Here is a 27,024-nt window from a genome sequence, read left to right as displayed (position 1 = left end):
ACTAAAAGCAATCCTAGATAGTGTCTAGTCAAAACTCTTTTTTGATTAAAAAAATGCCTGGGGAGGTGAAGTACCTGCCTAAAGTCACACAGCTCATTGGCATCACTAAGCGCCCACCTAGCACTTCCAGAAGAGACCACCTCCTTATAGACTAATGGTTCTCAGAGTGTGGTCCTGGACTGGCAGCATCAGCATCATCAGGGAGCTTGTCAGGCTTGCAGTTTATCAGCTCCGCCTTCTCCAGACCTGCTGAATCAGAACCACAGGCGATGATGGGCCTGCCATCTAAGTTTTTAACAGGCCCTCCTGGTGATTCTGATGTAGGCTCAATTTGAGAACCACAGGCTTAGACCAGTGCTTCTCAGACTTTAATGTATGTAAGAAGCACCTGGGAGGCCAGTGCTTCTGGTGCACACTCTTTTCTTGGAATAGCCAGTGACTCTAGAACAGGGTATCCTGAACATTGCTGCACAGGAGAATCACTTGGGGAGCTGTCAAAAGTCCCAAAGCCCAGGCCCACCTCAGACCTATTAGAGCAAGATTTCTGGGACTGAGAGCCAGCCATCAGTGCTTTTTTTTTAAAGACTCCCAGATGATTCCAGTATGCAGCAAAGTTCAGGGACCACTCATGAAGAACAGGCAATACGAAAATTTAAGCTCTTGACAGAGATTCTCCACTTGACCAGACTCTACCCAGGCTTCTCTGAGCTCTCTTCCCTGCCATGCCTCAACCTCGGCTCATAAAGGCTTGAACAAAACAGTAGCAAAGTTTCTAACAGCTCAAGGCCACACCCGTAGGATGATCCTAGATCACCTTAAAGTGCCTGCCTGAGAAAACTAAAGGCTGCCAAAAGATGTCCGGTTTGTTCCAGACAACACCTGAAGATAAGAGCCCCTGCCTCCCAGGCTCTGTGAGAGGGGAGGAGCCTAATTTCAATAAGCACCAGGGAGCAAACGCAGATGGGTTTCCCAGGGACCAATCCGTCTTCCTGCTTTTCGTAATTTTTCATTTCCCTGACTCTCCTGAGCCCCTATTTGCATCCTCCCTGTTCCCACATTTTCCCTCTAAAACACCCAGTGACCTCTGTACAAGTCAAAGCTGAGTCTGGTTCAGTCTGGACTCTTCCCACTGCAATCGTTTATTATTGACTAAAAGCTGTCCTGACCGTTTAGAATCCAGCTTTGTCTACCTTTAGCACAGTTAATATAACCAATTTCAGAACCACTCCCTGTCAACATGCCAACTGAAATGGAAAGAAAATGACTTTTTGGCCTATGAACTCACCATGGGTAAGCTGCTCTGAGCAAGGCTTTTATTTAATTACCGCGTCCAGAGAAAAGAGAAAATGCACAAGTTCCCAACTTAGAGAGGGAACATCTAATTGTCCTGAAGGACTCGAGGAGCCTGCTGAATGATGAGCTTCTAGCCAAGTACAACCGTGAACAGTACAGTCTGATGGAACAGCCTGAGCTTAACTGAAGACAAGGAGACCTGGCTTTGCCCACTTAAATGCTGCATGAACTGGGGCCTCCGTTGCCTCGTTTATAAACCATAAGCTACAGTGCCTGACCCAAGCTGCCTGCCTTCCTCATACCAAGAGTCTCCTCCAAACGCTTTTTCTCAGAATTAAAGTCAAATCTTCAGCATCTCCAAAAGCAGAATCCATAAGAACATTCATTTAGACTCCAGAACACACCCTGGTTAATTCATCAATATTTCAGTGGTCGATTAAGTGACACAGGATATGCATTTTTTCAGGGACAAGCACAATTTATTTCCACATTATATTTCATGTCACAAGCTAAATCACGGAAGCTGCCGGTCAATACACTACCCTGGACCCTTAACAGAATCTGAGAAAAATTATGGGCTCTCTCCCAAGAAAAATGCACACACACATAAGCACATAAATTTAGCGAACAATTTTGAGGGGTTCAGAGACTCCCTGAAACACATTCATGGACTCTGGCTGAACCTCCAGGTCTAAACCATTGCCTGCAGAGGGCAGCAGGGCAGCTGGAGCCCACATTGAGAGCTGCATTCAGGAAAGCTGGGGACGCTGTAGAACTTGATTAGTTTTTTGAAGGCACTTTTCTTTAGCATCATCATCTCTTCTGGAAACTTGGAAAAGATCCTGACCCGGGAGGAGCCCCCATTCTTCACAGAGCCATCTGCAGGCTGTGGCTTCTGAGAGCTCACCGGCACGCTGTTGCAACTAAGGGAACGCACTGCCTTCTTCTTATTCTGCACAGACAAATAACTGAACAGAAAGGAGGACAGCTTGTGCTTGGTGACGTCAGGGGCCTCTTCGGAAAAGCAGTCATCAAGTGGGTCCAGCAGGGTCTCAAGATGGCGAAAGCCTTCCCCTCCCCCAGGACTGGCTGCCGCACGCTGAGGCTGCTTGATGGTCTTCCTGGCCTGGGCTGGGTCGTCTCCTGTGCCAGTGATAGACTGAAAGGACATTTCCTTGGCCGAAGCTCTGGGGCCCCTGGTCAGGGGGATGAGGTTCCCAACTCGAGGGCTAGGCTGGGAAGTGCAATGCTGACTCAGGACGAGAGTGGCAGCATCGTGAATTAGATTCCAGTCTCTCAGGATGTCATCCCTGGTGGTGAACTGGGACGTCACAGTAAAACGGATGATCAGCTTGTCCTGGATAGTGGCCGGGATGAGGAAGAGACGGCCAGCTTTTGCTAGTTCCTTTAACACACTTTCTGTGAGACAATTAGGACCCTGTGAAGGATGAAGAGAGGTAAAATCTGTATCACATTTCCATGTAAGCATCCCCATAAGCCCAGCATTTCCCTTTCCAAGAGGCTGAAAATCACCAAATAGCATCTTTCACAGGACATGGAAGATGGCATTACCTTTAGACGGAAAACCACCAGACCAAGGTGCCTCTTGGCAGGAATTTCAAAGAAAGGGTCATTTCTGACCAGAGACTCAAAGTATTTTGCCATTTCAGTACCCTAGAATTGGGAACACAGAGAGAACTGAGATTATTATCTGACAGGGGACGACCATGCATAAACGTTCACACGGCCAAATGGGTTTAAACCAGTGACACCTTTGAACCAGAGACCTAAGTGGCTCCTGTCTGATTTTCTTCTCCATTTTATTTTACTTACATTCCAAGCTATGAAACCTCCAGTGTCCCCTGTTTCTTGTCACATTAGATCCACCTTGAGAACTCATGTCTCAGGGCCCTCTTTCAACTCACCCCCAGAATCAGAAGGCCTGTGCTTGCAGTCAAGGCAACGTATCCCTCATAGCTTGCTTCACAAATGTTGGCTCCCAGATGGGCCTAGGGGGCTGGCAAGGGCCCAAACCCAGCCCATGTTCTGCATTTTCGGTGCAGGTACCTCGTACGGGCAGCAAATGCTCAGAGGAAGTGATGTTTGTTTCTACGGCCCACAAAGGCACCCAGTGGGCTACTGACAGCCCTGCCCCCATCCTGAGTCTCCATCTCTCCCTTGCCCCTCAAACCCTTTCCCCTCAATACCCTTCATCCTCTTTTTTCTGACATTTCACAAAGGACATATTTTTACAGCTCATCCCCAGGTACACCGTGGAGAAGGCTTCAAACCAGTTTAATGGGTTTCTACTGGGGATGACGGGGAAAGTTCTGGAAACAGAAGATGTAAATGTACCTAATGCCCCACTGAATAACACAGTTAAAATGATTAAAGTTGTAAGTGTTACATACATTTTACCATAATAAAAATTTTTTAAGTTTTATATCATATCAATCTTTCACTGAAGTTGATGTCATTTTTTAAATTTCCTATTTCTTTCTACTTAGTATTATTAACTAAATAAGGATAGGGCTTGCCTTTTCTTACATTTTAAAAAATTTCTCCAGGCACCCAGAAGGATCTCGATAAAATATTTGCTAAGTAGTTGCTATCACCTGGTTCTCATACCGGCTACTCTGTTTCAAGAGAAGTCAAAGGATTTAGCAGACAGAGTGCTACAAACCTGATCCAGAAGCCCTTTCTCTCTCCAATGCATGGTCTGTTTAAAATGGTCTCCAATCCCTGCCCTAAGAACTTTTCATTTTCAAGTCCTAAGGCTCACTCTCAGGGAAAGCACCCTGCTAAACATTTTTTCTAGCTGTTTTCTATTTCAACAATTTATTTTCTAATTTTGTCATGATTCTCCCCTGTATCTCCTTCCCTCCAGGCCCATTTCCATCCCCTGCCCTGCCAATCTGGAGATCTTTCTAAGGAAATTCTTCTTAAAACTATCTGAGCACCATTAAGACATCTCAGGTACAGATCTAGAATCAGGCTAGCTAAGGACTGTGAAACCGATACTTTTGAGCAAGGAAAGAGACCGAGAAGTCATCTTTGTTCAATCTCTTCATCTTCTAGGAAGAGCCAAGGTCAAGTCATGTCCCCAGGGTACCAGTGGCAAATGCAGATCTCTGGTTGCCAAGCACACTCCCCCCAACCATGCTCTGCTCCCTGCTACAACACATACTATTTGCAACAAAACAGAAGAGGGGCAGGGGAGAGAGAGGAAAGAGGGCAGGCAGCATTCCTGCCACCAGAAAAGATTCTGGCCCGGGAGGAGCCCCCTCTCTCCATGGGAGATGAGAGGTGTACAGCGTTACAACCAGGGTCCTATACCCATCCGGGTCAGGGCTGGGCAAACTGCAGCCCCAGGCCAAATATAGCCCCCTCCACACCTGTTTTTGTAAATAAATTTCTTCGGAACGCAGCCACACTTATTTGTTTGTACATTGTCTACGGTGGCTTTTGTGCTACAAAGACAGAGTTGAGTAGTCACAAGAGAGACCATATGGCCCGCAAGGCCAAAAATATTTACTGTTTGCCTTTTACTGAAATAGTTTACCTGTCCCTGTTGTAGGTGGTAGGAGATGATGATGACGACGACAATGATTTGTTATCATCAGAAGAAGGAAAAAATGAAGGAGGAGGAGGAGAAAGGAAGAGGAAAAGGAAGAAAGGGGAGGAGAGGAGGAGTGGGGAGGAAGGGGGAAAAGAAAATATTTACTGAGTACTTAGTGGAGTATTAGGTCCTGTACTAAGTAAGGGCTTTGTGTGTATTATCTCATTTAATCATGACCATAAACCTTTGAGAGACGTATTATCATTTTCTCATTTTGTAAATTAGGAAGGCAGACACAAAAAGTTTAAGTAACTTGTCCAAGGTCACCAAATAGGAAAGGGTAGAACTAAAAACTCAAACACAAATCCCTCAAAAGCACTACCCTGTAACAGTGATACACAACTTGGTTTTATACAACTTTCAAGAGCTCACATAGTTGAGAGTAGCCCAGAACTGTGAAGAAAGGTCTTCAGCCTAAAGCCAAGCAATCACTGTCCCTGAGCCTCAGCTATAAAAGGGGGTTCATCAGGGTGACTACCCCAAGCATTGCTGTAAGAACCTCATGAAACACTGTAAGTTATTTCTTTAAGACACTATGCAAGTAATAATAATTATGATTGCAGTCAAGTTGAAGAGGTAAAATTAACTCACATCAAACAACTTCATTTTAGTTCCACCCCTTACTTTTGTGGGACACTGGTGGCCTTTTAGAGCTCAGTTTTATAGGTGATCCTAGGAATGCCAAGCAGGCAAAGACAGGGCAGATGGAAAAGTCAGGGAAGCTCCTGGGAAAAGTGGAACACAACCCATGAGCTATCCCGGAGGGCGACCACAGGTGAAGGTGCAGAGGCACCCTGAGGATGGAATTCTAATGCATTGGTGAGAAGCTTGAGCTTAGAGGCTGATAATCTAGTCCTTGAAAGCCAGGCCTGGGAGTCTGTGTAGGCAGTGGGGAGCTGATGGAAATTCAGGGCTTTGAGTTGCCTGGAAGAGGCAACGTGATGGGTGTTGGCCAGCACCTGCATGTTGAAGATCCATTCCTAGTCCGTAAGCAGAGGAGTTTTCCTGATGACTTGTAACCTCCACCCTCATCCCCCTGCTACCACCTTCCAGTTTTGAGTCTGAGGATCTCGAGAGAGCACAAAGTGCCCAATGTGCCTCCAGTTGCTGCGTGACAGCTGCTCACTGATAAATGTCCAGTTAATCAACACCTTGATGTTGACTGATTACAAATGTAAAATCACCAACTCCTAATTACTGATTCAACCGTTTCATTTGGCTCTGTGTTTGCTTAATGAGGAAGGAATTCCCTAGGGAGAGACACACAAAGGAACAAAGCATGATGTCTTTGGATTAACCCTGCTGCTTTTATCAATAACTCTGTCTTACTCATAGATGCTCATAGAAATGAGAGGAAAACACTGCTGGCCAAAGTTCTTACTTAAGATCTACAACTTCCATAAAGAACATGATGGAAGACCGTGCCTGTCCCATTTCCCTCTGGATCTCTTTCCTAGCACAATCATTTGGTTGTTGAACTGAGCTGAAATATATTGTACCAAATATACCTTTGGTAAATACCTGTTGACATATTGCAGGGATGTTTGTTCCAGACTCAGTAAGTCTCCATGTCCAAATCAGGAGAGCCATGTTTCTGGCATAACCATAATAGTGACTAAAATTTTCAGACAGCCGTGACAACCAGAGTAATTCTGAAAAAAGATAGGCTCCTACCCTGGCCACACGGTGCCCTTTGGTTTACTCTCTATTTCTTTCCCTGCAAACCAGGCTCTCAGGCCACCCCTCCCTGGGGCTCAATGACAGCAGAAGGCAAGACATTCAGGCAGGGGGGAAAGATACCAGAAAGCCCTGGGTGTCACGTTCTGCTCGCTGATCCTCTAGCTAACGAAGCAGCAGCCTCCCTGAATAATCAAGTCCCAGGAGCTCCCAAACAGGCCCAGACACCTGAGCCATGCACCACAGGTCCCCAGGGAAGTTCTGCAAAGCAGAAAGCAGATTTCCTCCCCACCAGGCCACAGAGCAAGCATGGGTTCGGCCCACAGTATGCACACTACGTACATGTCTGACGTGTGCTTGAAGATTCTTCACTCCGAAGGACCGAATCACGAACCAGAGTTTAATAGAGCGAAACCGCCGGCTCAGGGGGATCTGCCAGTGCTAGAACAAAGGAACACGGTGTTTGTGGTTAGAGACAGGGACCCTGGCTCCCCAACACACCCCTGGGCTTTATCCCTCGTTTCCTGTCCAGGCACCCAGGGTTGCATGGTGTCACCATAACTCCCGAAGCTGTTGCTAAGGAGAAGCTGAGACAAGTTACCCAAAGGCTGCCTCGTCATGTGCCCAAATCCTAGTGAAGGTGGCCAATAGGCCCTGGTCCAAGAGCGGGACAGGTCGAAAACAAGCCCATGACCCTGAACCAAGGAGAAGGAGAAGATACTTTGCTTTTAATGCCACTTTAAACATTTCATCCCAAGCTGAAATTCATGATAGGGGCAATATATTTTTGTTCTCTAAAAGGACCTAAGTTCCTTGAATAGCAGAAAATAAAGTTCTATTTCTCTTCCCTCCAAACATGTGACGTCAGTGATCAAGAGCTCAGACACTGGAGCCCCGCAAACCCGGGTTTCTCCTCCAGCTCTGCCTCTCACTGGCCATGACCTTGGGCGTGGCTGCCTCACTGGCTTCTGGTGAGACAAAGAACGAACAGTACCTTAGGGGAAATGGTTCCAGGGAACCAGGGCAAAGAGTTTCACAGGAAGTTATCAGTAAGTTCTGGCTCTTTAGATAATAAAAACGTGAGCCACAAATCACAGTGGTATTTCTGCCTAGAATCTAGATGATCATTATTTAATCTCACTGTCCTGCCCTGATTTTTCCTGTAACACTCCAGTGCCCTCAGGAGGCAGCATTCCAGCCCTCAGATTGCAAATCAGCATCCACTCTTGGTCTCTTTTAACCTAGATTGACTCTTTGTTCCTGGTGACCAAATTCAACAGAGTTTAAAGTTCTCGGCCTCTGTTAGAGTAAGATTGACCCTTTGTTCCTGGTGACCAAGTTCAACAGAGCTTAAAGTTCAAAGTTGTGGACACCAAAGATCTGAAAAATGTCAAACCAATTCCAAACAAATCTCTCAGATCTGAAAACAGAGCAGAGTTTGGGAAACATATGCAATTATTCGGATGACTAAGGTGGTTTCTAAGACCTCTACCCCAAATGTCAGAAAGCTTCACCACAATTTCTGTTGACTAGAAATAAATATTTGTCCCATCAAATATTTACCTACTCCTCTACAGGATTGCCAAATCCTCAAAACTGTGCTCACCTTCATCTTTCATCCCAATTTCCTGACCCAGGCACAGTTTGGATACTACCCTTTGGTTGATGGACAATGTTTCTCCTATATCAAGTAATAAGCCTTGGATTTCCAAGCCAAACACTCTAGTGCTGAGGACCAGCTTGGGGACTTTCGTCACCAGCAGAGGGCATCAAAACCTGGACACAGGACAAAATCCCTGTAAGGGAAAGCGTCAACTCTACCCCTTGCTCACTGGACATTCTAGATGGAGATTAATGAATGGATAATAGCAGCCTTCTCTAAAAATACTGCTTTCCAGATGGTTATGGCCAATTGACTTCTATAATTCACCAGCAAATTAACATGAGAGGCAGAGATGTTTTTAATTTTGATTTCTTTACACTCTATCCACATCTCCAGTGGTTCCTACTGTCACTATTCCAAACCCAATCCATGCTGACCCAGCACGTTCTAGCCAATATTTTCTGTTGGGAAAAGAAATTTGGAAATGACTCTTCTTTAACTCAATGCTTTCCCAATTTTTCCAGTCAAGATGGCAGAGTAGTAGGACCATGAGCTCGCCTCTCCTCACGACTACAACAAAACCACAACTGACTGCTAGACAACCCTTGAGGGAAAAAAAAGACTGGAACCTAGCAGAAAAGATCTTCTTCAACCGGAAGCATAAAGAGGAATCCACAGCAGGATGGTAGGAAGGGTGTGCTTGTGATATAATCAGGCCCCATACACCCTGCGTGGGCAACCCACAAGCTGAAGAATAATTAAGTTGCAGAGGCCCTCCCACAGGAGAGGTCTGAGCCCCACATCAGGCCCCCCAGCCCAGGGTTCTGGCATTGGGAGGAGGAGGAGACCCCAAGACTTCTGGTTTTGAAGGCCAGTAGGACTTAACTCCAGGAGCCCCACGGGACTAGGGGAAACAGAGACTTCATTCTCTTGACAAGTGTACACAGAATCTCACGTGCACCAAGTTGGAGGGCAGAGGAAGTGATTTCATAGGAACCAGGGCCAGACCTGCCTGCTGGTTTTGGAGTCTCTTGGGAGGTAGGGGATGGCTGCTGCTTACCCAGGGGACATAAGAGCTGGTGGTGAACATTCTGGGAATGTTCATCTACATGAGCTTTCCTGGAGGCTGACATCTTGATAGGATCATTAGCATCAAGACCTAGCCCCACCCAACAGCCTGTAGGGAAGCCTCAGGACAAGCAACATATAGGGTGGGAACACAGCCCCACCCATCAGCAGACTTCCTCAGACACAAAACACCCTACCTCTAGACACCCTATCCACCAGAGGTCCAGGACCCATCTCCACCCAGCAGTGGGCAGGCACTGGCTCCTCCTGCCAGGAAACCTGCATTAGCCTCTAGTCCAGCCTCATTCACCAGGGGGCAGACACCAGAAATAAGAAAACAATCCCAAAGCCTGTGGAAGGAATCCACAAACCCAGGCAAGACTCTACACTGGGACAGGCTGGACCCTGGCCCTTGGGTGACAAAAGAGGAGGGTACTGCTGGGACTCACAGGACGTCTTCCACAGAGGGCCACCTCTCCAAGGTCAAGAAACGTAACTAACCTACCTAAAAATACAAATAGAAAGGTAGACAATATGAGGTGGCAGAGGAATATCTCCCAGGCCAAGGCACAAGATAAAATCCCAGAAGAAGAAATACGTGATGACGAGATAGGCAATTTATCTGTGAAAGAGTTTAAAGTAATGATGGCCAAGATGTTCAGAGAACTCAGGAGGAGTACAGATGCACAGAGCGAAGTTTTAAGCAGAGTTGGACAATGTAAGGGATATCCAAACAGAGTTGAAGAATAAAGGCTGTCCCAAGCCTTCTCTGTCCTTTCAAGGTTTTTCAGGTCTCTCTTGCCAAGGACAAGACAATGCCCCATCCACTCACTGAGGGGAGGAGAAGGCACTTCCTGATGTCAGAAGAATCTAGCCCTGATTCCAGGTGGCGCCAGGACCCCAGGGATGAAGTCCCTAAGTCTTCTTTCCCGGGGAAGCCGCTCCATTTCTGGCTCATGTCAGACAAGCCTGGGGTTCTATTTAAAGCTGCAGCCACCCAGGTGAAAAAGTCTAGGGCATGAGCTGGAGCAGCAGTGAAGACCCCCAGGATCACAACAGATGGCAGCTTTGGTTTTCTAGGAGTTTCTTCGAGATTTGAAAATTAAATCCACAGATGAGAGGTGCGGGAAAGAAAACATAAAGCAGCACCTTCTGGAGGTAGAAATATACACAGTAAGGTTCCCCTGGGCCAGTGTGAAGAAAAGTTTAATTTGATGTTTTTTTAAGTGATCTGGTAGAGAGAGCATACCATAAAATCTTCAGACTGATGGGAACAAACCACAGGAAGACCCTAGGATGCTGTTGTGAACAACAACAACAAAAGTAATACAAAATCCAAAACGGCCAAGGCAAGATAATGCTCTTAAGTTAAGAGGATCCAAATTCACTTATAGGAGAATGGGCATCATTTCAGGAGAGGAACCTAGAATTACCCCTAAAGATATCTTCCCCTGGGGAGGCTGTGGAATTTTTTTAATTAAAAAATTGCTGAAAACCCACCAGACAGGGCAGTGGAAGTAAAAGAATCTTTTTTTTTCTATTTTTATCAACCTCTGGAGGGTCCTCCCCTCACCAATGCAAGTTTACTGCCTGTAATTCCAATCAAAAAGCTTCAAAAACCTAAAGAAAGCGTGAGCTGGTCCGAGGGAATAACCAGTATAATCAAGGAATGATGGGGCGATTATTTTAGGACGAAAAGGGCAGGACACTTGAGCCCCAGGAGATAAGAGAGAACCATCTCTTCACAAAGAATTACTCACAGATGTCAGGCACTGCTCTCTGTGTTTCACTGTGTTAATTCATTTAATCCTCACAGCAAGCCTAAGAAGGCAGCACTGTGATTGTCACCCTCATTTTACAGACAAGAAAATCTAGACACAGACTTAAAGTCATTTGCCCAAAGCTACACAAGCTAAGAAATGGAGGAACTGGAATTCAAATACAGGCCATCCTGGCTTTAGCACCTACATGCTTGACCACTTTTCTATGTAACCAATCTCTGCATCTTAAAAAAAAAGAGCTTTTAGGAACATCAAGCCTACATTTATTGAGCATGGGCCACATTCCCGGTATTGTGCTAAGTGATCCACATGTGTCTTCCCACTTCAGCCTCCCAATACCCTATGAAATCAGTGCCACACACTGATTTTTCAGGTAAGAAGATTGAGGCTGAGAGAGGTCCACTAAGTTTCCCAAAAGCCCACTGCTGCTATGCAATCCCAAACCAAGCTTACATTCCTGTCTACCCTACAATTAAAGGGACAGCTCATCTTCAAACTGAGGAGTAAATCTGATGAAGTTGTTTCCCCCAAGAGATAGCACAGGCTGGGGATGTGGGCAGGGGCAAGAGATTGAGGTTGCAGCTGGTAGGCAGCGCAGGATTGCTTGGAGGCATCCCAGGCCTCAGGAAGGGCACCCATGCCCCATCCTCACCGAGGAGCCTCCTACAGTGCCTCTACAGGGACAGAAAGCTGAAAATGATTTAAGCAAGGAGTCTCTTTCCCTACCCATGGAAGTTCTCCGCCCTGCCCTGCTGCTGAGGGGTAAGCAGAAAAGATAATCCAGGATGAAGGCAGAAGAAAATTGGTCCTGTGGTGGTAGGGAGAATTTTTAAATGCCACAAATATTCAGGAAACTTGCATACTGCCTCAAAGGTTGGTCTCATTTGCTAGGGTTTTTAAAGTTCTCTGGATTTCATTCTGTACACTGAGGCACAGCTTGAAGCCAAAGGTAGACGGTGGCAGCATTATGGGAAGGGCTCACAGTGTGCAGCTCTCTGACGGAAGGAGACCCTCGGGGGTCAGATGCAGCCCATTTCCACCTTAGAGGCAGCCAGGCTGCCGGTTCCGACCACTCACCATGAAGTCGGTGGCCACGCCCGAGTCGGCATGCCTGAGGTAGACGGGGTTCACAGAGAAGGTCTGCTGCAGCTTGTACTTGTCCTTGACCCTGTGGGTTCCCAAATGGGCATTAATGGCTGAGGCCTGTCTGCAGGAAGCAAAGCTTTCCCACAGGCTGGGAGCTGGGCTGTCACACTCACCAGAACGCAGTACAGTCAAAGTGCACCATCATCCACTTGGAAGGATTAAAGGTGAAGGAGTCGGCATGCTCGATGCCCTTCAGAAACCCCCGGAACTCGGGGCACAGGAAGGCAGTGCCCGCATAGGCAGCATCAATGTGGAGCCACAGCCCCTCACGGGCACCTGCGGAGGCAAACGTCGCCTGGCTGGGAGTGGCCCTGAGGGTGGGAGTGTGTGCCACCAGCCAGCTAAAAGGCATCTCTTGTCTGGCTCAGCCAGCTTGTGGGCAGCAAGAGAAGGGCTGGGAAAGGAAGGACTGCTTTGGCTAAATGACATAAGGAGGCATGTGGAGATGAGGGGAGGGTGTCCGTGCAAGGATTGGGGCCAAATGAGGCACGGCCACCCCTACGAGGAAAGCCTACAGCGCCTCCGCTGGCCTTTCGTCTCACTGGCCTAGAGGGTCGGCACCCTCTTGGCTCCACCTAGAGTTTTCTGGAATGAAAAGCAACCTACTGCTGGTTTGGAGAGCAATGTTCATGCACCTAAAACAAACGTCAGTGAGGGCGTGTCTCTCTTTCCTAGTAGGTTTCTTGCTTGAGGATTTGGAACAATCACATTTGGGTTTCTTTTCTGCCTTTATCTCCCCCAACAGTTTCCCCACCTCCACCCTTTTCATTTTCTTAGTCTAGACCAGAAAATACTCCCCCAAGCCTCATTCACCCTGTGTTTTGGATACTACCTGCTTTAAGCGGATTTCAACATACAAGTGAGATGTGAGAGGCCTAAGGCCCTCCCACTGCTGCCTCCTAGACAGGCTGAGAAGGAGGGCAGCTCTAAGCCTTGGTTCCGCGCCTGGGCAAAGCAGTGACCTAGCTGCCCGGAAGGTGCTGGTGACCTCTGCTGGCTCTTCCCATGCTCCCTGCATTGACCAAGGAGGGGCGAGATAATTCCACTGGGTTGGTTAAGGATTCGTGCTCTAGGGAACACTACTTGTCTTCCTAGCCAGACAGGACAGACACTTACAGATGGGGCCCAGCTCTGATAGGCAGTCAAATGCACAGACCCCAGTGGTCCCCAGTGTTGCACAGACCTGGAGGAAAACAAAGTTAACATGGGAGAGTGGGCTCATGTGACACATTGGGCCTGAAAAAGATTTAATCACAGGTATTATCTATCCCATCCATCCCATTAGCACAGTGTGCATTTCACACTATATTTTATCATGACCCACAGGAAGAAATACAGCTACCTAGGACATACATGTATTTGACATAAAAAGTTTACCAAACAATGTGTATTCTCACTACAGAAATGCAGATATTTTCCCTTCTATTTCATTTTTTTTTAATACTGGCTATGACCCACAAAATTTATTTCACACAGACTCATAATATGTGAAACACTGTGTTCAAGGACCCTTCTGCTCTTATGTGCAGCATGTTACTTACCTGAATTCTGATAAAAATCCCTCCTCCTGTCCCAGCTCTATCATCCTAAGCTCAGAACTTGGTCTGACTTACAAAGACAGGCACCAACCCCCGCTCCTTGTCCTCCTCAATGGCTTTCTGAAGAGCTTCCCCTCGGAGTGAGAAGTTGTCGTCCACGGGCAGAAATTTCATCTTGACCAAAGAAATCAAACCAGCCTTTTCCACTGAGGAGTGGGCCTGGCAGGACCATAGAAACCAGTTAGCAGAGTCGTCCTGGGAGGAGCACTGCTTAGAACCCACCGGAGCCAGATCAGGGGAAGCAAACACAGCATCGAACGTTCATCTTCCCCCAGGGTTCCCGGAGACCACCTCCGAGGCCTGAGCTGCCCTCGATCCAGCCCGTTCATGTCTACAAGGAAATCATTCAAGGACTAGGACCCCAGAAGCCAAGCACTGCCCTGAAGGCGTGGCCTGTGCCGGGCAGCTCACCTGGTCCGAGGCATAGGCAATGAGCCGGGCGTTCAGGGAGGACTCGTCTGCCCCAGGCTCGGACGCTTTCATTTCCAGGATTTTGTTCTTCCTCGCCGCTAGCAAGGCGATCAAGGTGGACTCGCTGACTGTGCTCTGCAGTGGAAGAAGGATTACCAGTGGCAGCCTCTGCCTGTGTTCTCTTGGCAAATTCCCCTGGCTTCGTAAGGGGGTGGGTGTGTGTGTGTGTGTGTGTGTGTGTTTAATAGCTATTGCCAGGGAAGGACACAGCCCCTGCCTAAGGGGCTGTCCTTCCTCCCCAGCTCACAGACCTATTCTGTGTTCTCCATTCACAACCTCCTGTGTATCCCAGGGCACCTCTCCTCTAATTTTCAGGGAAATTAATGAAAGCAAATTTTCACCAACATCTTGATTAGATCACAGAGACCAAAAAGGGAATGTTCAGTCCCTGCTAGGTACAAGTCTGCTTGTAGGTATGTTTGTTCCCTGTGTTTAAGGGAAAAAAAAAAAAGAACTTTCAATGTACTAGGTATGGAAATGGAGTTTGTTTCCACAGGGATATCCCAGAGAGAGAGGGTTCTGGCTTCTGTGAGAGATGACTTTGGCCTCAGTTTTGTTGCCAGTGGCTCTTGTGATCTTGAACTAATATTGCCCCTCCAAAATATTTCCATTTATAAAATGGGGAGCATTCCTTTAGCTGCCTGCAAGAGTGGGAGTATCAATTATCTAAAAAAGCGATGGATAGGATTTTGCTCTGGCCATGACTGTGGGAATCCTGGGCCTCCCTCAGCAACCTCACAGGAATCCTGTTGGTTTCTCACCATTCATTTGCTCGGTCTTTTGTGTCTTTGCTTCCTGAAAGCTTCAGATGACCTACAGCTGATCACTCCCTGCTGAAAAGCCGGGCAGACAGTGTCACAGCGAATGGTATAGACCAGGTCCCACAAGATATTCGGTGGCTGAAAATTACGCCACAACAAGGAAGCCAACAATAATAATAATATTATAATACCATCTGTATAGCATTTCATACTTTACAAAACACTTTCTGTCATTCCCTTTGCTCCTTATAAAACCTGAGATGCTGTGATTCCTGTCTGCATACAGGGATATTGCTGCTCAGAGACGTTACAGGACTAAACCAAGTTCACGTGGTTGATGAATACAGGAGAAAGCACTGTTTGGATTGAGACAGGCCTGGGTTTGAATCTTCATTCTTCCACTTACCAGCTGTGTGACCTGGAGCAAATTTTTAACCTCTCTGAACATCCGTGCCCTTATCTCCAAAACCGAGGATAACATTTTTTACTGACAGGGTTCTTGGAGATAATTCAATGAGAAGCAAGATCATGTCCAGCAGACATTTAGCATGTTCTTCCAGATATAGTATCTGAAGCTGTAACTGCTCACAACCCAGAAAGTTCACAACATGCAGTTATCTGTCTTTCTGTGGGGTTCAGATTTTAATCTTGGTACAAAACTGGCGTGAGAGAGAGAGTCACTTAGCTAGCAAACGGGCCCAGCAGACTTTCCAGTTCTCATCTCAGGGCAGCATGGCTCTTTTCATGTAATAGAAGAATTTACTTAATCCCTTTGAGGGTATTATTATTATTATTATTATTACTTCTCTATAAAGTCGAGAAAATACTATATTAGAAAAATCAAGACAATTACGTATTACAGAAGGATTCAAGAATTTGGGGGTTCTCAAAGGTCTCAGAACCAAACTCTCATGAATGTCAAGGATTTAGAGATGCAAAAGTACCCATAGTCTATGGAAGGCACCCAGTAGATTCCACTATGCTGCACTGTTCTGGACAGAAAAATGAAATATTTGAAGAACCATCATTTGGCCAAAATTCAAAAGACAAGGTTATAAGATAAGGTAACTCGATTTACATTGTTAATTTCTCTCCTTGCCAAGCATCTCCAGGGCCCGGGAGGGAGGGAAAGAAGTCTTTACTTGCTTTCTCTTTTCCACTTACCATACGGTATAAAATCGGACAAGGGAGGAGAGTTAGATCACAAACTAAGAAACCTGATTCAAGGAATAGCAGACATGTGATAATGTGTTGATTGATCTTTTTCAAAGAAAAACTGAAAGAAGAGTGGAGACAGTGGTGGCAGTGGTGTAAACCCAATGGGAGTCGCGATGGTAGTGGCGGCAGCAGTGGGAGCGGGGGCTGTGGTGGGGTTGGTGGTGTCGGGTGACGGTGGTGGCAGTCGTGCTAGTGAAGATGGAAGTGGCGATGGGGGTGTGAGTGATACGCAGGGAACCCCATGGAACACATGACAATTGCCTGGGCAAGGGTTTGGCTTATCTTTTACGACTCAGCTAAGGGGAGTTTGCCTTTGGAGGCACCTGCAAGACGCCTCCTCCCTGGCTGCTGGGGTGGTGGTGCAGGAAGTGGTCTGGGAGTCCCAGCATCTTTGCCAGCCAGTCCATGATGTTCATCTCCAGCTCCGTGCACGCAGGGCTGGAAGCCTGAGAGAAGGAGAACAACTTCATCCCCAAGGGCCCCGGGCACCAAGGTGCCTCCACCATCCCCAGAAACTAAATCTGTCTCCGCCTTGAGTCTCCCCAGGCCTAACCTAACTTGTCCCTGGAGAAGGCGCCACTGTCAGGCCCTGTGCCCCATCCCTTCCCATCCCTTTGCCAAACCAAAAAGGGGAAAGAATGTGGGGATTTGATTCAGGCCACCTTCAAGGAGGTGGATTCTCCTGTGACTCAAAGGCTCTGTGGAAGAACAGCCCTAGAAATGATTGCTTCCATTTGGCTCCCCAAGTCCGTAAAATATCCAGCTGAGAAGCATGCTGAAGGCCAGGGGGATGTTTTAGGACTAAGAAAGACAGCGCTCCCTCCTGGAAAGGACAGGAACTTTCCCAGCTCCCACCCCACCCACACACATAAACAGTTCAGGCTTAAAATATAAAGTCCTTCTAGGAGGCTTCTGGAACAACTTAAAACTGATTGGAAGTGCTTAATGGGTTATTAATGGAAGTACTAGGGTCCATTCCTAACCCCTTGAAGACAAGAGCACAGTGGAAGTTGTACCCACAGGAAACAAAGTGCTTAGTGAGGGTCACAAACTGTGGTAATAACCAGATCTCAGCCCCAAACTCATCTCTGTCTCTGTGAGCTGTGTGGTCTTGGGGACATGAAGTTCCTTAAGCCTTAACTTCTTAATTGGCCCCTACAAAATGGGGCCAATACTCATAATTCCATAGGGGTAAAGGATGAGACAATTTATATAAAGCTTAGCTCGAGGGAGAGGATATAGCTCAGTGGTACAGTGTGTGCTTAGCATGCACAAGATCCTGGTTTCAATCCCCAGCACTTCTATTGAAAAAAATAATAAACCTATCAATAAAATAATAACTCGCCCAAAACAAAAGCAAAACTAAAAACAAACAAAAAGCTTAAGCTCAAACAACATAGCCATTGTTAACATTTAACTTTAAACCCTGTTCAGAGACCAGGACAAAATATATCAGCCCCAGGAGATCACTTCCTGCGATGTCCCCTCTACCCCTGGTTACAGCTACAGCTATTGCTACTCACCCAGGTGAATCCCAAGCAGTTGATGGCATCGGCCAGCATGTCTCCCAGCAGTGACGGCCATGAGGTGAGAGCTGGGTAGTAGGCGTGCATATGGGGGCTTTGCCAATGTACCACCTGGAGGCAGAGCGTGGACACGGTGGCACCAGAAGGCAGGTCCCAGAGGCTTTCCTCCTCCAGAGACCCTCCCTGGCAAGGGGAAGCACCCGCTCTAGAGACAGCCTGACACTATTAAGACAACTGAACAAGTGACACAAATCACATAGAACCCATAGAACATACTCATGGTGTTCTTGCCACCCCCATTTCTCACATTCTGAGCTAGTTCACCAGCGGAGGGTTTGCACATGTGCAAAGACCAGAAGGGAATATGCAAAGTGGAAATCGCGGTGGGAATTAGAGCTGTGGATTCTAGGTAGTGTTTGCATTCACCTCCAGTGCCTATCCCCCAGGCTGCTCCTACCCAGCATGAAAGGAAGGGGGGACTGTGAGCTCAGGAAGAACAGGTTGCTTGTCGCGCCCAGTCTTGCAAAAAGCATCCTGAGTTCTCCGGGCACGCAGCTCCTGCAGAGGATCAGTGGGAATGGGTTCAAAGCTGTCCTTAGCTTCCCAGTGGTGATGGAGGGAGGAGATGAGAGGGCAGAAGTGCCAGCCCAAGGGCATGGGACCCTGCCTCCACGTTAACCCGTGAGCTTCCAATGAGTTTAACCCCATATAAGGAAGAGCCAGTGGATGGGAAGAGCCCCCTATAACAGGTCCTGGAAGCATCCTCAGAGGCTCATTGGCCTCACTGATTATCTAATCTGGCTTCATCTCACTGTTCTACAAACATGCCCTGATCATTTCTGGGTTCATGTCTTTGAGCAAAGCTGTGTCCCCTGACAGGAGGGCACTTCTCATACAGACATGACCTTCCAAAACCTGTTAATTCTTAGAAAACTCCTAAATGTTGATTTCCTCTGTGAACCCTTCCCCCAGTTCCCATGCCCCCTTGAACTCTTCCCTGAGCCCACGGAACACTCCCATTCTTGATGTTTCACCCTACTGAGAACTGAGTGTATCATCGATTTATTTAGTGTGCACAAATTCCTGTAATTCTTCAAGAGCAAGGACGTGTCCTGGACAAGGTGTATGGTAGAAGGAGCTTAAGATTAAGCCCAAGGACACAGGTCCTGCCTGTAACCAGCTGTGTGACCATGTAGATTTATTGTGAAGCTAATGTACTGAAGCTCCAAGGTCCCATGTTTGCACAGGTGTCTTTCAAGATCCATTCTTGATTTTTTTTTCTTAAATGACATCCCAAATTTTATATCCAAGTCAGACCCCCAACACCAGAGTCCTCCCTCAGTTTACCTCAGTTTCTCATCATAAAATAAATCCTGTCTCCTGGGATTATTGTATGGATCAGCCTGGGAGGAAATTCGTAAAATGGAAAGCACTAGTGTTAACAGTAAGCTAATCGCATGGTGATAGATACCTCGCATATCCTGACTGACTCTTCAATAATCAGACCTCTTCTTCCAATTTTCACCAGGTAGAAGGATGATAGGTAATAAGTTTTCTTCTGCTTTCCACGCTTTTTCTTATTTAGTTCTCACAGCCCCTCTGTTAGATAGGTTCTACCATTATCCGTGTTTCACAGATAAGAACTGGGGCTGGCGGAGAGAGGCAGCACCCCCATGATCACACACACCTTGTAGGGACAGATGTCAGCGTCAGGACAGGAACCCAGGGCTGCCCGACTCGGAGCCCAGCACCTAAGCAGGATGTCACCCTGTCTTCTCCCCCTGCTCTGCAGGAGGAGGAGGCGGGGTTTCTCTAACTAGGGTTGGAATTAAAGTAAAAGGATAGTTTTTCTTCTCTTCGAGTCTGGGAGGTGGCATGGAGGAAAAAATTAATCCAGTTTTCAATGACGTGCTAACCCAGATGAGAAAGTAAGGGGCCAACTGCTTTCAGGCCAACTCTGTGAGGCTGGTGCAGCCTGAGAGATGAGCTGGAAGATTGAGTCTTCATTATCAATGTGTTTAGTGACAGTATTTTGGAAACCCCAGAGAAAGTCTTCCACCTCTGGGCCCTATCAAGAGGCAATTTGTCTGTTCTTATAAGATAAACAAGATAAGATAAATCAGAGAAATGCTTATCAAAACAGACAGACCTCTGGGTCCAGAAATGAGCCTCTTTAACCACACCCCCAGCAACTGCTGGAATTTCTTTCCGTCAAATGAATCAGCTCATTTCCACCTCTTTTGACAGTTGCTTTCAGTCTCACTACCAAATTACGGTTGGGCCTTCCGCAGATAACACTTTACAGAATGAAATCCATGAGATAATCTTATCGGGCAGCGAGCTTCCTTGGTAGAGCTTTACTGATTGAGAAATTTTCAAAAGATGCTTGCAAAATAGGCTGAATGGTCAGAGATGAGTATTTGGCTTTGGACAAACTTGCCATTACTTTCTAAGTTTCAATAATGTCCCACTCCTGCCTCCAGGCATATTTCTATCACATCTCCGTCCCAAGCTCTTTGGGGATGGTGGGAGCAAATATCAAAGTCATCCTGGGGGAGAGCTGCAGGACATCAATGCCCCAAGCTGGGACCCATATGACTCTGGCAAGACAAAAACTTCTCTGAGCCTCAGTTTCCTCATCTGTAAAATGGGGATTTTAGGGCCACTCTGGGATAAAACAAGTTAGCCTATAGTGTTGCTAGTAAAGTAGCCAGCACATGGCACGGAGCTCAGTAAAAGGCAGGCTTTCTGTGGGAAAAGGATGGTGCACGTTTTGCTCCCTGGGCACCCTGGCCCAGCTCCTCTCCCAGGTGGTCAGGGACATCATCTCAGCTTATGGTAGCTGGCTCCAACACAAGCTTCAGGCATCAGCCAGCTCCTGTCTGTTCCTCGGCCCCACTAGAGCTGTCACTAGGCTGTGCCCTTTGTCGCCAAAAGTGTAGATGCTTCAGGGACAGCTCCTTCCTACTCCTGAAAAGCAGGTCAGTCATGAGACCTCCCCTGGTTAGGAAGGACGTGGCTCCCCCTCAAGGAGGAGAAAGGAAGGAGCTGACTGGGACTTACTTGGCTTCTCTGCCCACTCAACCTGGGAATCGTGGTGCCCTCAGAGGAGTGTGTTTTCTTCCCTCCTTCCCTTTGGCAAGTCTCAGGATTCTGTAGGAGAGTCCCTGGCTCGGCCAACTGGGGCTTCAGGGACCACCTCCCACCTCCTCTCTCCATCTTGCTTCCCACAGTTGTCCTTTCCCCTCAGAGCCAAATTTCACTATTCACCGCACCCCATCGGATTTCCACACTTTTGTTGAACAGGCCCTGGAATGCAGTCCTCATCCCCTCCAGCTCCCTACTCAGCTCTACAGGTCGGAAACCCAAGTCCAGACCGAGGCCTGGCCCTCCACATGTCCAGAAGACAGGCTTGGAAGTGGGCGACCAGTGGCTAAAGGATCACCCCAGGTGTACCCACGGCAGGTCATTCCAGGACTACCGCCTGCTCGCCTGCACCCAGATTCAGAATCGCCCGTGTGGTGACTGCATCTCACCCCAGGCATGATGATTCGCTCAATGTCCCCAAAGATGCTGTCCCAGCTGTCAGGTTCCTCGGGAGCACTGTCAGGCAGCTGGGCTCGCAGGTAGCCAGGTCTCACATCAGGAGTCACCCGCCGCTCCCGCACGGTGCGCAGGTACTGACAGATGTAATCCACCATCTCTTTTCCTACAAGAGAGGCAGTGAAACCAGCCTCAGGTTCCCAGGCCAGGCCTGGCCAATTCATCCCCATCACCCTCCAGTCGGGGCCAGGTGACTTGGTGAAGGAGGAAATGGAGTCATGGGCTGAGAATTAAAAAACATGTAAGGGAGTGAATGAAAGATGGAGGGAGTGCATGACTGAATAAATGAACAAGTGGGAAAATCTTCAAGGCATTAAACACTGCATGGAAGTAAAGTATTTCTTTTTCCTCCGTTTCCCTTATCCATGTCAGTCTTGATCAGCTCTCCTACCTTTCTTTTCTTCTCAAACACAGAGCAGCTATTCACTTACTACCTTATGAGTCCAGTAGAAATGCTGTGGCTCTTTCCATGCAAAAATTGTTGCACACACGCACACACACACACCCCCCTTACATTCTTTGTTGGCACAGATGGCAAGTTCCCAAGCCAGGTTCTGATAAAAGGTAAAATATCTATTTGCTCACCATTCCCATTGAACCAGTAGTTCCCCACCTTTTTTAACCCATGTACTTCCTTGAGAATCTGATTAAAACTATAGGCTTATACATATACCTAGTTTTCTGTAGAATTTCTGAGGTTCATGGACTCCCTAAAGCACAACCATAGGCCCAGAATAAGAAGCCTGCACCAACGTGAAACCTGGGGGACATGCAGGACCTTGTCTTAATCCATTTATCTCCCTCCCTCTGCCTCCACCAACACAATGCCTAGAACAGTTTGTAAACGCTCAAAAAATTTTTTCAAACAAATAAATCCATGAATAGGGAAGAAAAACAGCCATATCAAATACTTGGAGCCACCACAAATTATTTATTCTGTCTTCCCTTTCTTTTCTCAGGAGAGGGTCTCTGTCTTCAAAGCCTCTGTCTCCTCCTCTCTCTCTTTTTTTCTCATTGCTTCTCTCCTTCTCTGTGTCTATGTGATCACCTCTCCCTTTCTGTCTCTCTCAATATCCATCATTCCTCCTTAGTCCTCCCCAGGCTCCTTTCCCCCCTGCATTATAAGAGAGAGAGAAACAGAAAGAGAGGGAGAGACAGAGACCAGTAGAGAAAACCCGATTCCTTCCCTCTGCATCATCTTATGCAAAATTTCATGAGCAAGACCAACCCCAGACAAAACTGGGGAAACTTTCAGCACCCTTCTCTCTCCTTTGTGCTTCTTCCAACCCTCCCACAGCCCGCCACCCCTCGTGACTGCAGCTGTGGCACCCCTCCACAGCTCCCAGAGCCCTGGGCCTCACCCTCTACTTGTCCAGGAACCATAAGAAATTCGTTTGTGTTCTGTTCACAGGATGAATATCCCCAGGAGCCTGCTCTCAGCGAAAAGTGCCTTTGGAAAGCAATGGAAGAAGCTAATGCCCACTGAAGTATAAAGGCTGATAGCGTCTCAGTGAGTTATGCCCGGGTGGAGGAAAGAGAGGAAAAGTTGGACTTTAACACGGGACAATGCCTTACGGCAAAGAAATTTTAAGCAAAATAACTTACTAGTGGGGGTGAGGATATAAAACCTTATAGAGAGAGTAACTATGAACAACGATCTACTTTCCCTCTTAAGAGAGCCGTGCCGGGAAACAGGATAACCATTTGGTTTCACTCATCACACGAGGCTTGAGACGTAGGAGGTGCTCAGTAATTACGTGTGGACTGAATAACTAAATGAAAGAACACTCCAGAGAGGTTCCCACATAAAGAAACCAATCAGAAGAAAGATAAGATTTTGCAGTGACTACAGAACACTTAGGGAAATGATTTTCTATTCCAGAATATGAGTAATCCCCTCTTTTTCCCCCATTTAGTGGATCAGATCCAAATCCCCTCTTCTGGGGGAAAGCAGAAAGGAAAAACGTGACAATGCAGTATGAACGGACTTGAGAGCTGATGTATGAGAGGGAGGACGAAGGAGAGGTTGAGAGTAGTTTTAAACGCAGATGCCACATTCCTCGGGAAGTATTCTGCACTAGCCAGCTCTCAGAAGGCAGTTCTTCTGCTCCAGTCAAACGACACCCCAAAATCTAAGCAGCAGGTCCTACAAGAATGGCAGCAGGGAAGGGGCCGGGGTGCCACACTCACCTCGCTCCCTGTACTCCTCGGGCTCCATCATCTCCTTCGGGCTCGGCTGCGGCTCACAGACCACACGGAGGAGGTGGAAGGTGCACTCCTGGGCGGCCTGTGCACCCTTTATTTATAGGGTTCTCCTTTCTTCCACCTTAGCCCCGCCCTTCCAGGGCCCTTCCTCTGGGCTTAATTAATTCCACCCCTTCTTCCCCCCAGTCCTTTCTGGGAACAGTGAACTTTAGCTGGTCAATTTAGCTGCTTCTAAATTAAACAGTGCACTTAGCAGGCAGCCGCCAGGTGCATACGGTCAAGAGCCCTCATTTCTTTCTGCCCCTGGATTCATACAATAGAGCCTGAGGCTCACACAAAGCTCCCAGCTCAGTAGCCCAGAACAAAGCCAAGGGTATGCACAGAAAGTAGCCCCAGTTCTTAGTGTTACTCCTGCCCCTGTCAGCGGCAGGGAGGGAGAGACAGGCACCCAGGGCGAGGTTGCTCTGCGGGCCACGCTGTGCTGGAAACAGGCAGATGTTATCACTCAGGGCGGATTTTTTAAAAATTATTACTTCATAATATTTATTGCTGGAGAGAGATGAGAAAACACAGATAAGCAAAAAGAAAACAAATTGAAATATCACTTAGAACTTTTTCAGGGTTTTTTCGTTTGTTTTCTTAATTTTCTTTTTTGATTGACGTATAGTCACTCTACAATGTGTCAATTTCTGGTGTACAGTATAATGTTTCAGTCATACATATACATACATATATTCATATTCATATTCTTTTTCATTATAGGTTTCTACAGGATATTGAATATAGTTCCCTGACATCACTCAGATTTAACCATCACTTTTAGCACTTAAAAGGCTGTGTACACATGCATGTACCGTGGAGAGGGGAAACACGACTCTTGGAGTTTGACTTCTGAGTAAAAAGTGATCAAATGCTTTCAAGTTTCCAAATAGAACAGACTGGTTTGTTTCCAGTCTCCATCTTCCTTGTCCTCTGGGTGGAGGTCGGTAGTTACTACTCCCACGGTTCCGCCTCTCATGCTCCTCCTCCCACCTCTCTGGCTCTTTCTCTCCTCCTTCTGATCCTTAAATGTTGGCATGCTTCAGGGGATGGCCTTCCTCTAATTTCTTCCTAGGTGGCTTTATCCATTTGTATGACTTGAAATGTTACCAGGTGTTAGCTGTAAACCCCATGTCACATTTATACCCTGAGGCCCTCCCAGTCTTCTGAGCCCCAAAAGCTTACCTCCAACTGCATAAATGACAAATCCCCTTGCATGGCTCTTAGGCACCTCAAACTTAGCGTGTTACAAAACCACATTTTAGTCTTTCTCCAGAAACCTGCTTTTCGTTCAGTCTTCCCCATCTCTGTTCGTTGTATCTCCATCCATCCATCCATCCATCCATCCATCTACCTTTCCAGATACTCAAGGCATAAACCTGATCTCTTCCGTCCCCTTCATATCCCCAACCCCTGCCTAAATCAGTCTGTTCATTCGGATCCAAAATAATCCTGTCATTTGCCAGGTTCATCCCACCTCCAAGGCGACCACTTGTCTGATCCAAGCCATCTTCTGCATCACCTAGACTAATACAGGAGCCCCTTAAAGGGCCTTCCCTTGTCCACTCCTGGCCTCCTTCAATCTATTCTCTACATCATAGAGTGATCTTTCCAAAAACATGAATCTAATCATGATAACCCCTGATTAAAAAGACTTTGACATCTAAAAATCTAAGGAAATTCAGTAAGGAATGTGACACAAAATTAAGAGTTTTCATTTATACAATAATAACTAATTGGAAGATATCATTTTTAAAGACCTTAACTATAACAGCAAGAAAAAATAAAATACCTACAAAAAGAAAACTGCAACACCTATAGACCAGTGAGCTCTCTGTGACTGGTTGTTCTTTGGGGCATTGACTCTGACTCAGGTTTTGGTTTGCTTAGGCAGGCTAGCAAGGCATTAGAGCCAACCCAGCCCACTGGTCCCCTTGTTTAATTACTCTAACAGGTCCCATTTAGGTGACATTCTCAAAATAACATAAATATAGAGATGCAGAATAAATTAGTGGCTGTCAGATGTTAAGAATGGGGCAGGGGATTGGATGCAACTACACTTTATAGTACTGCATGAGGGAATTCTTTGATGGTGATGGAACAGCTATGTATCATGATTGTGGTGGTGGTTACACAAACCTGCATGTAGGATTAAATTGCATAGAATTATATGCAAATATACAAATGAGTGTCTTACTTCAGGCTGCTATAAAACAATACCCTGGAGTGAACGGCTTAAACAACAAGCATTTATTTCTCATAGCTCTGGAGGCTGGACTGTCTGAGATCAAAGTGTGGGCAGATTGAGTGTCTGATGAGAGTCTGTTTCCCAGTTTTGCAGACAGTCACATTCTTGCTCTATCTTCACATGGTAGAGAGACAGAGAGCTAGTCTTTTCCTCTTCTTCTAAGGGCAGTCACTTATAAGGGTTATGGGAGCTCCACCCTCATGAATTTATCTAAATCTAATCATCTCCCAAAGACCTTGCCCCCTAATACCATCATATTGGGGGTTAGGCTTCAATAAATGAATTTTGGAAAAACACCAACATTTAATCCATAACAGGGTGCATTTTAAAACTGATGAAATCTGAATTAGGCTTAATTGACAGTATTGGATCAGTGTCAATTTCCTGGTTTGATACTGTACTATGGTTATATAAGATGTTACTATTGGGAGAAGCTGGGTGGATGATTCATGGCCTCTGTACTATTTGTGCAACTTCTTGTGACTGTAAAATTATTTTGAAATTAAAAAGTTTTTAATTGCTGCTGAAAAAACTACAACGAGATACCACTTCACACCCACTAGGATGGCTACAATTAAAAAGATAGATAATAGCAAACGTTAGTGAGGATATGGAGAAATTGGAACCCTCATATATTACTAGTGGGAATGTAAAACGGTGCAATCATTTTGGAAAACAGTCTGACAGTTCTTCAAAAAGCTAAATATAGAGTTCTTTTATGACTCAGCAATTCCGCTAGTAGGTACCTACCCAAGGACAACAAAAATTTATGTCCACACAAAAACTGGTATGTAGATGTTTATAGCAGCATCGTTCGTAATAGCAAAAAGTAGAAACAACCTAAATGTCCATCAACAGATGAATGAATAGATAAAATGTGGTATATCCATATCATAGAAATATTATTCCATAATAAAAGGAAATGAAGTGCTGACACAAATACAACATGGATAAACCTGGAAAGCATGCTAAATGAAAGAATCCAGTCACAAAGGACACTTATATGAAATGTCCAGAATAGTCCAAATTGTAGATACAGAAAGTAGATCACTAGTAACCAGAAGTTGACAGCTAAGAGGAAAAGGGCTTGGCTTTTTTAGAATAACGGTGATGAAAATGTTTTAAAATTATCAGGATAAAATGCTGGAAAGGGTGTGAAGTAGAAGTA

At 46.5% G+C, this 27,024-nt stretch overlaps 1 protein-coding gene across 2 annotated transcripts; it reads right to left on the bottom strand.

Annotated features, from left to right (window-relative positions):
* Positions 1-1,762: 1,762 nt before the first annotated feature.
* Positions 1,763-23,680, bottom strand: HDC (histidine decarboxylase). Of its 2 annotated transcripts, none has more exons than XM_072962469.1 (12): positions 23,555-23,680; positions 21,298-21,470; positions 17,759-17,944; positions 16,559-16,681; positions 14,197-14,331; positions 13,801-13,944; positions 13,304-13,370; positions 12,301-12,463; positions 12,119-12,209; positions 6,932-7,030; positions 2,866-2,967; positions 1,763-2,731 (listed from the first exon to the last, which is right to left on the bottom strand). In XM_072962469.1, exons 1-12 carry the CDS (start codon positions 23,583-23,585, stop codon positions 1,985-1,987), a joined length of 2,061 nt encoding a protein of 686 aa, XP_072818570.1. In that variant the 5' UTR covers positions 23,586-23,680; the 3' UTR covers positions 1,763-1,984. The 2 variants fall into 2 exon arrangements, with proteins under 2 accessions (XP_072818570.1, XP_006208417.2); XM_006208355.4 differs by having other exon boundaries at positions 17,759-17,872.
* Between the last annotated feature and the right edge of the window lie 3,344 nt (positions 23,681-27,024).

This window comes from Vicugna pacos, chromosome 6 (assembly GCF_048564905.1).
Source record: "Vicugna pacos chromosome 6, VicPac4, whole genome shotgun sequence".
Lineage (NCBI taxonomy): Eukaryota > Metazoa > Chordata > Mammalia > Artiodactyla > Camelidae > Vicugna > Vicugna pacos.
This window is presented reverse-complemented; position numbering and strand designations above follow the sequence as displayed.

What these genes read in the sequence shown, in the direction of transcription:
- HDC (XM_072962469.1), bottom strand. Translation starts at nt 23,585, where the DNA reads ATGATGGAGCCCGAGGAGTACAGGGAGCGAG. An exon ending in AGGGAGGAGGCGTCTTGCAG is followed by an intron (nt 14,332 to 16,558) that starts GTGCCTCCAAAG and finishes CTTCCACTGCAG; the next exon opens with AGCACAGTCAGCGAGTCCAC. An exon ending in ATCAGAGCTGGGCCCCATCT is followed by an intron (nt 12,464 to 13,303) that starts GTAAGTGTCTGT and finishes TTGCCTCCGCAG; the next exon opens with GTGCCCGTGAGGGGCTGTGG.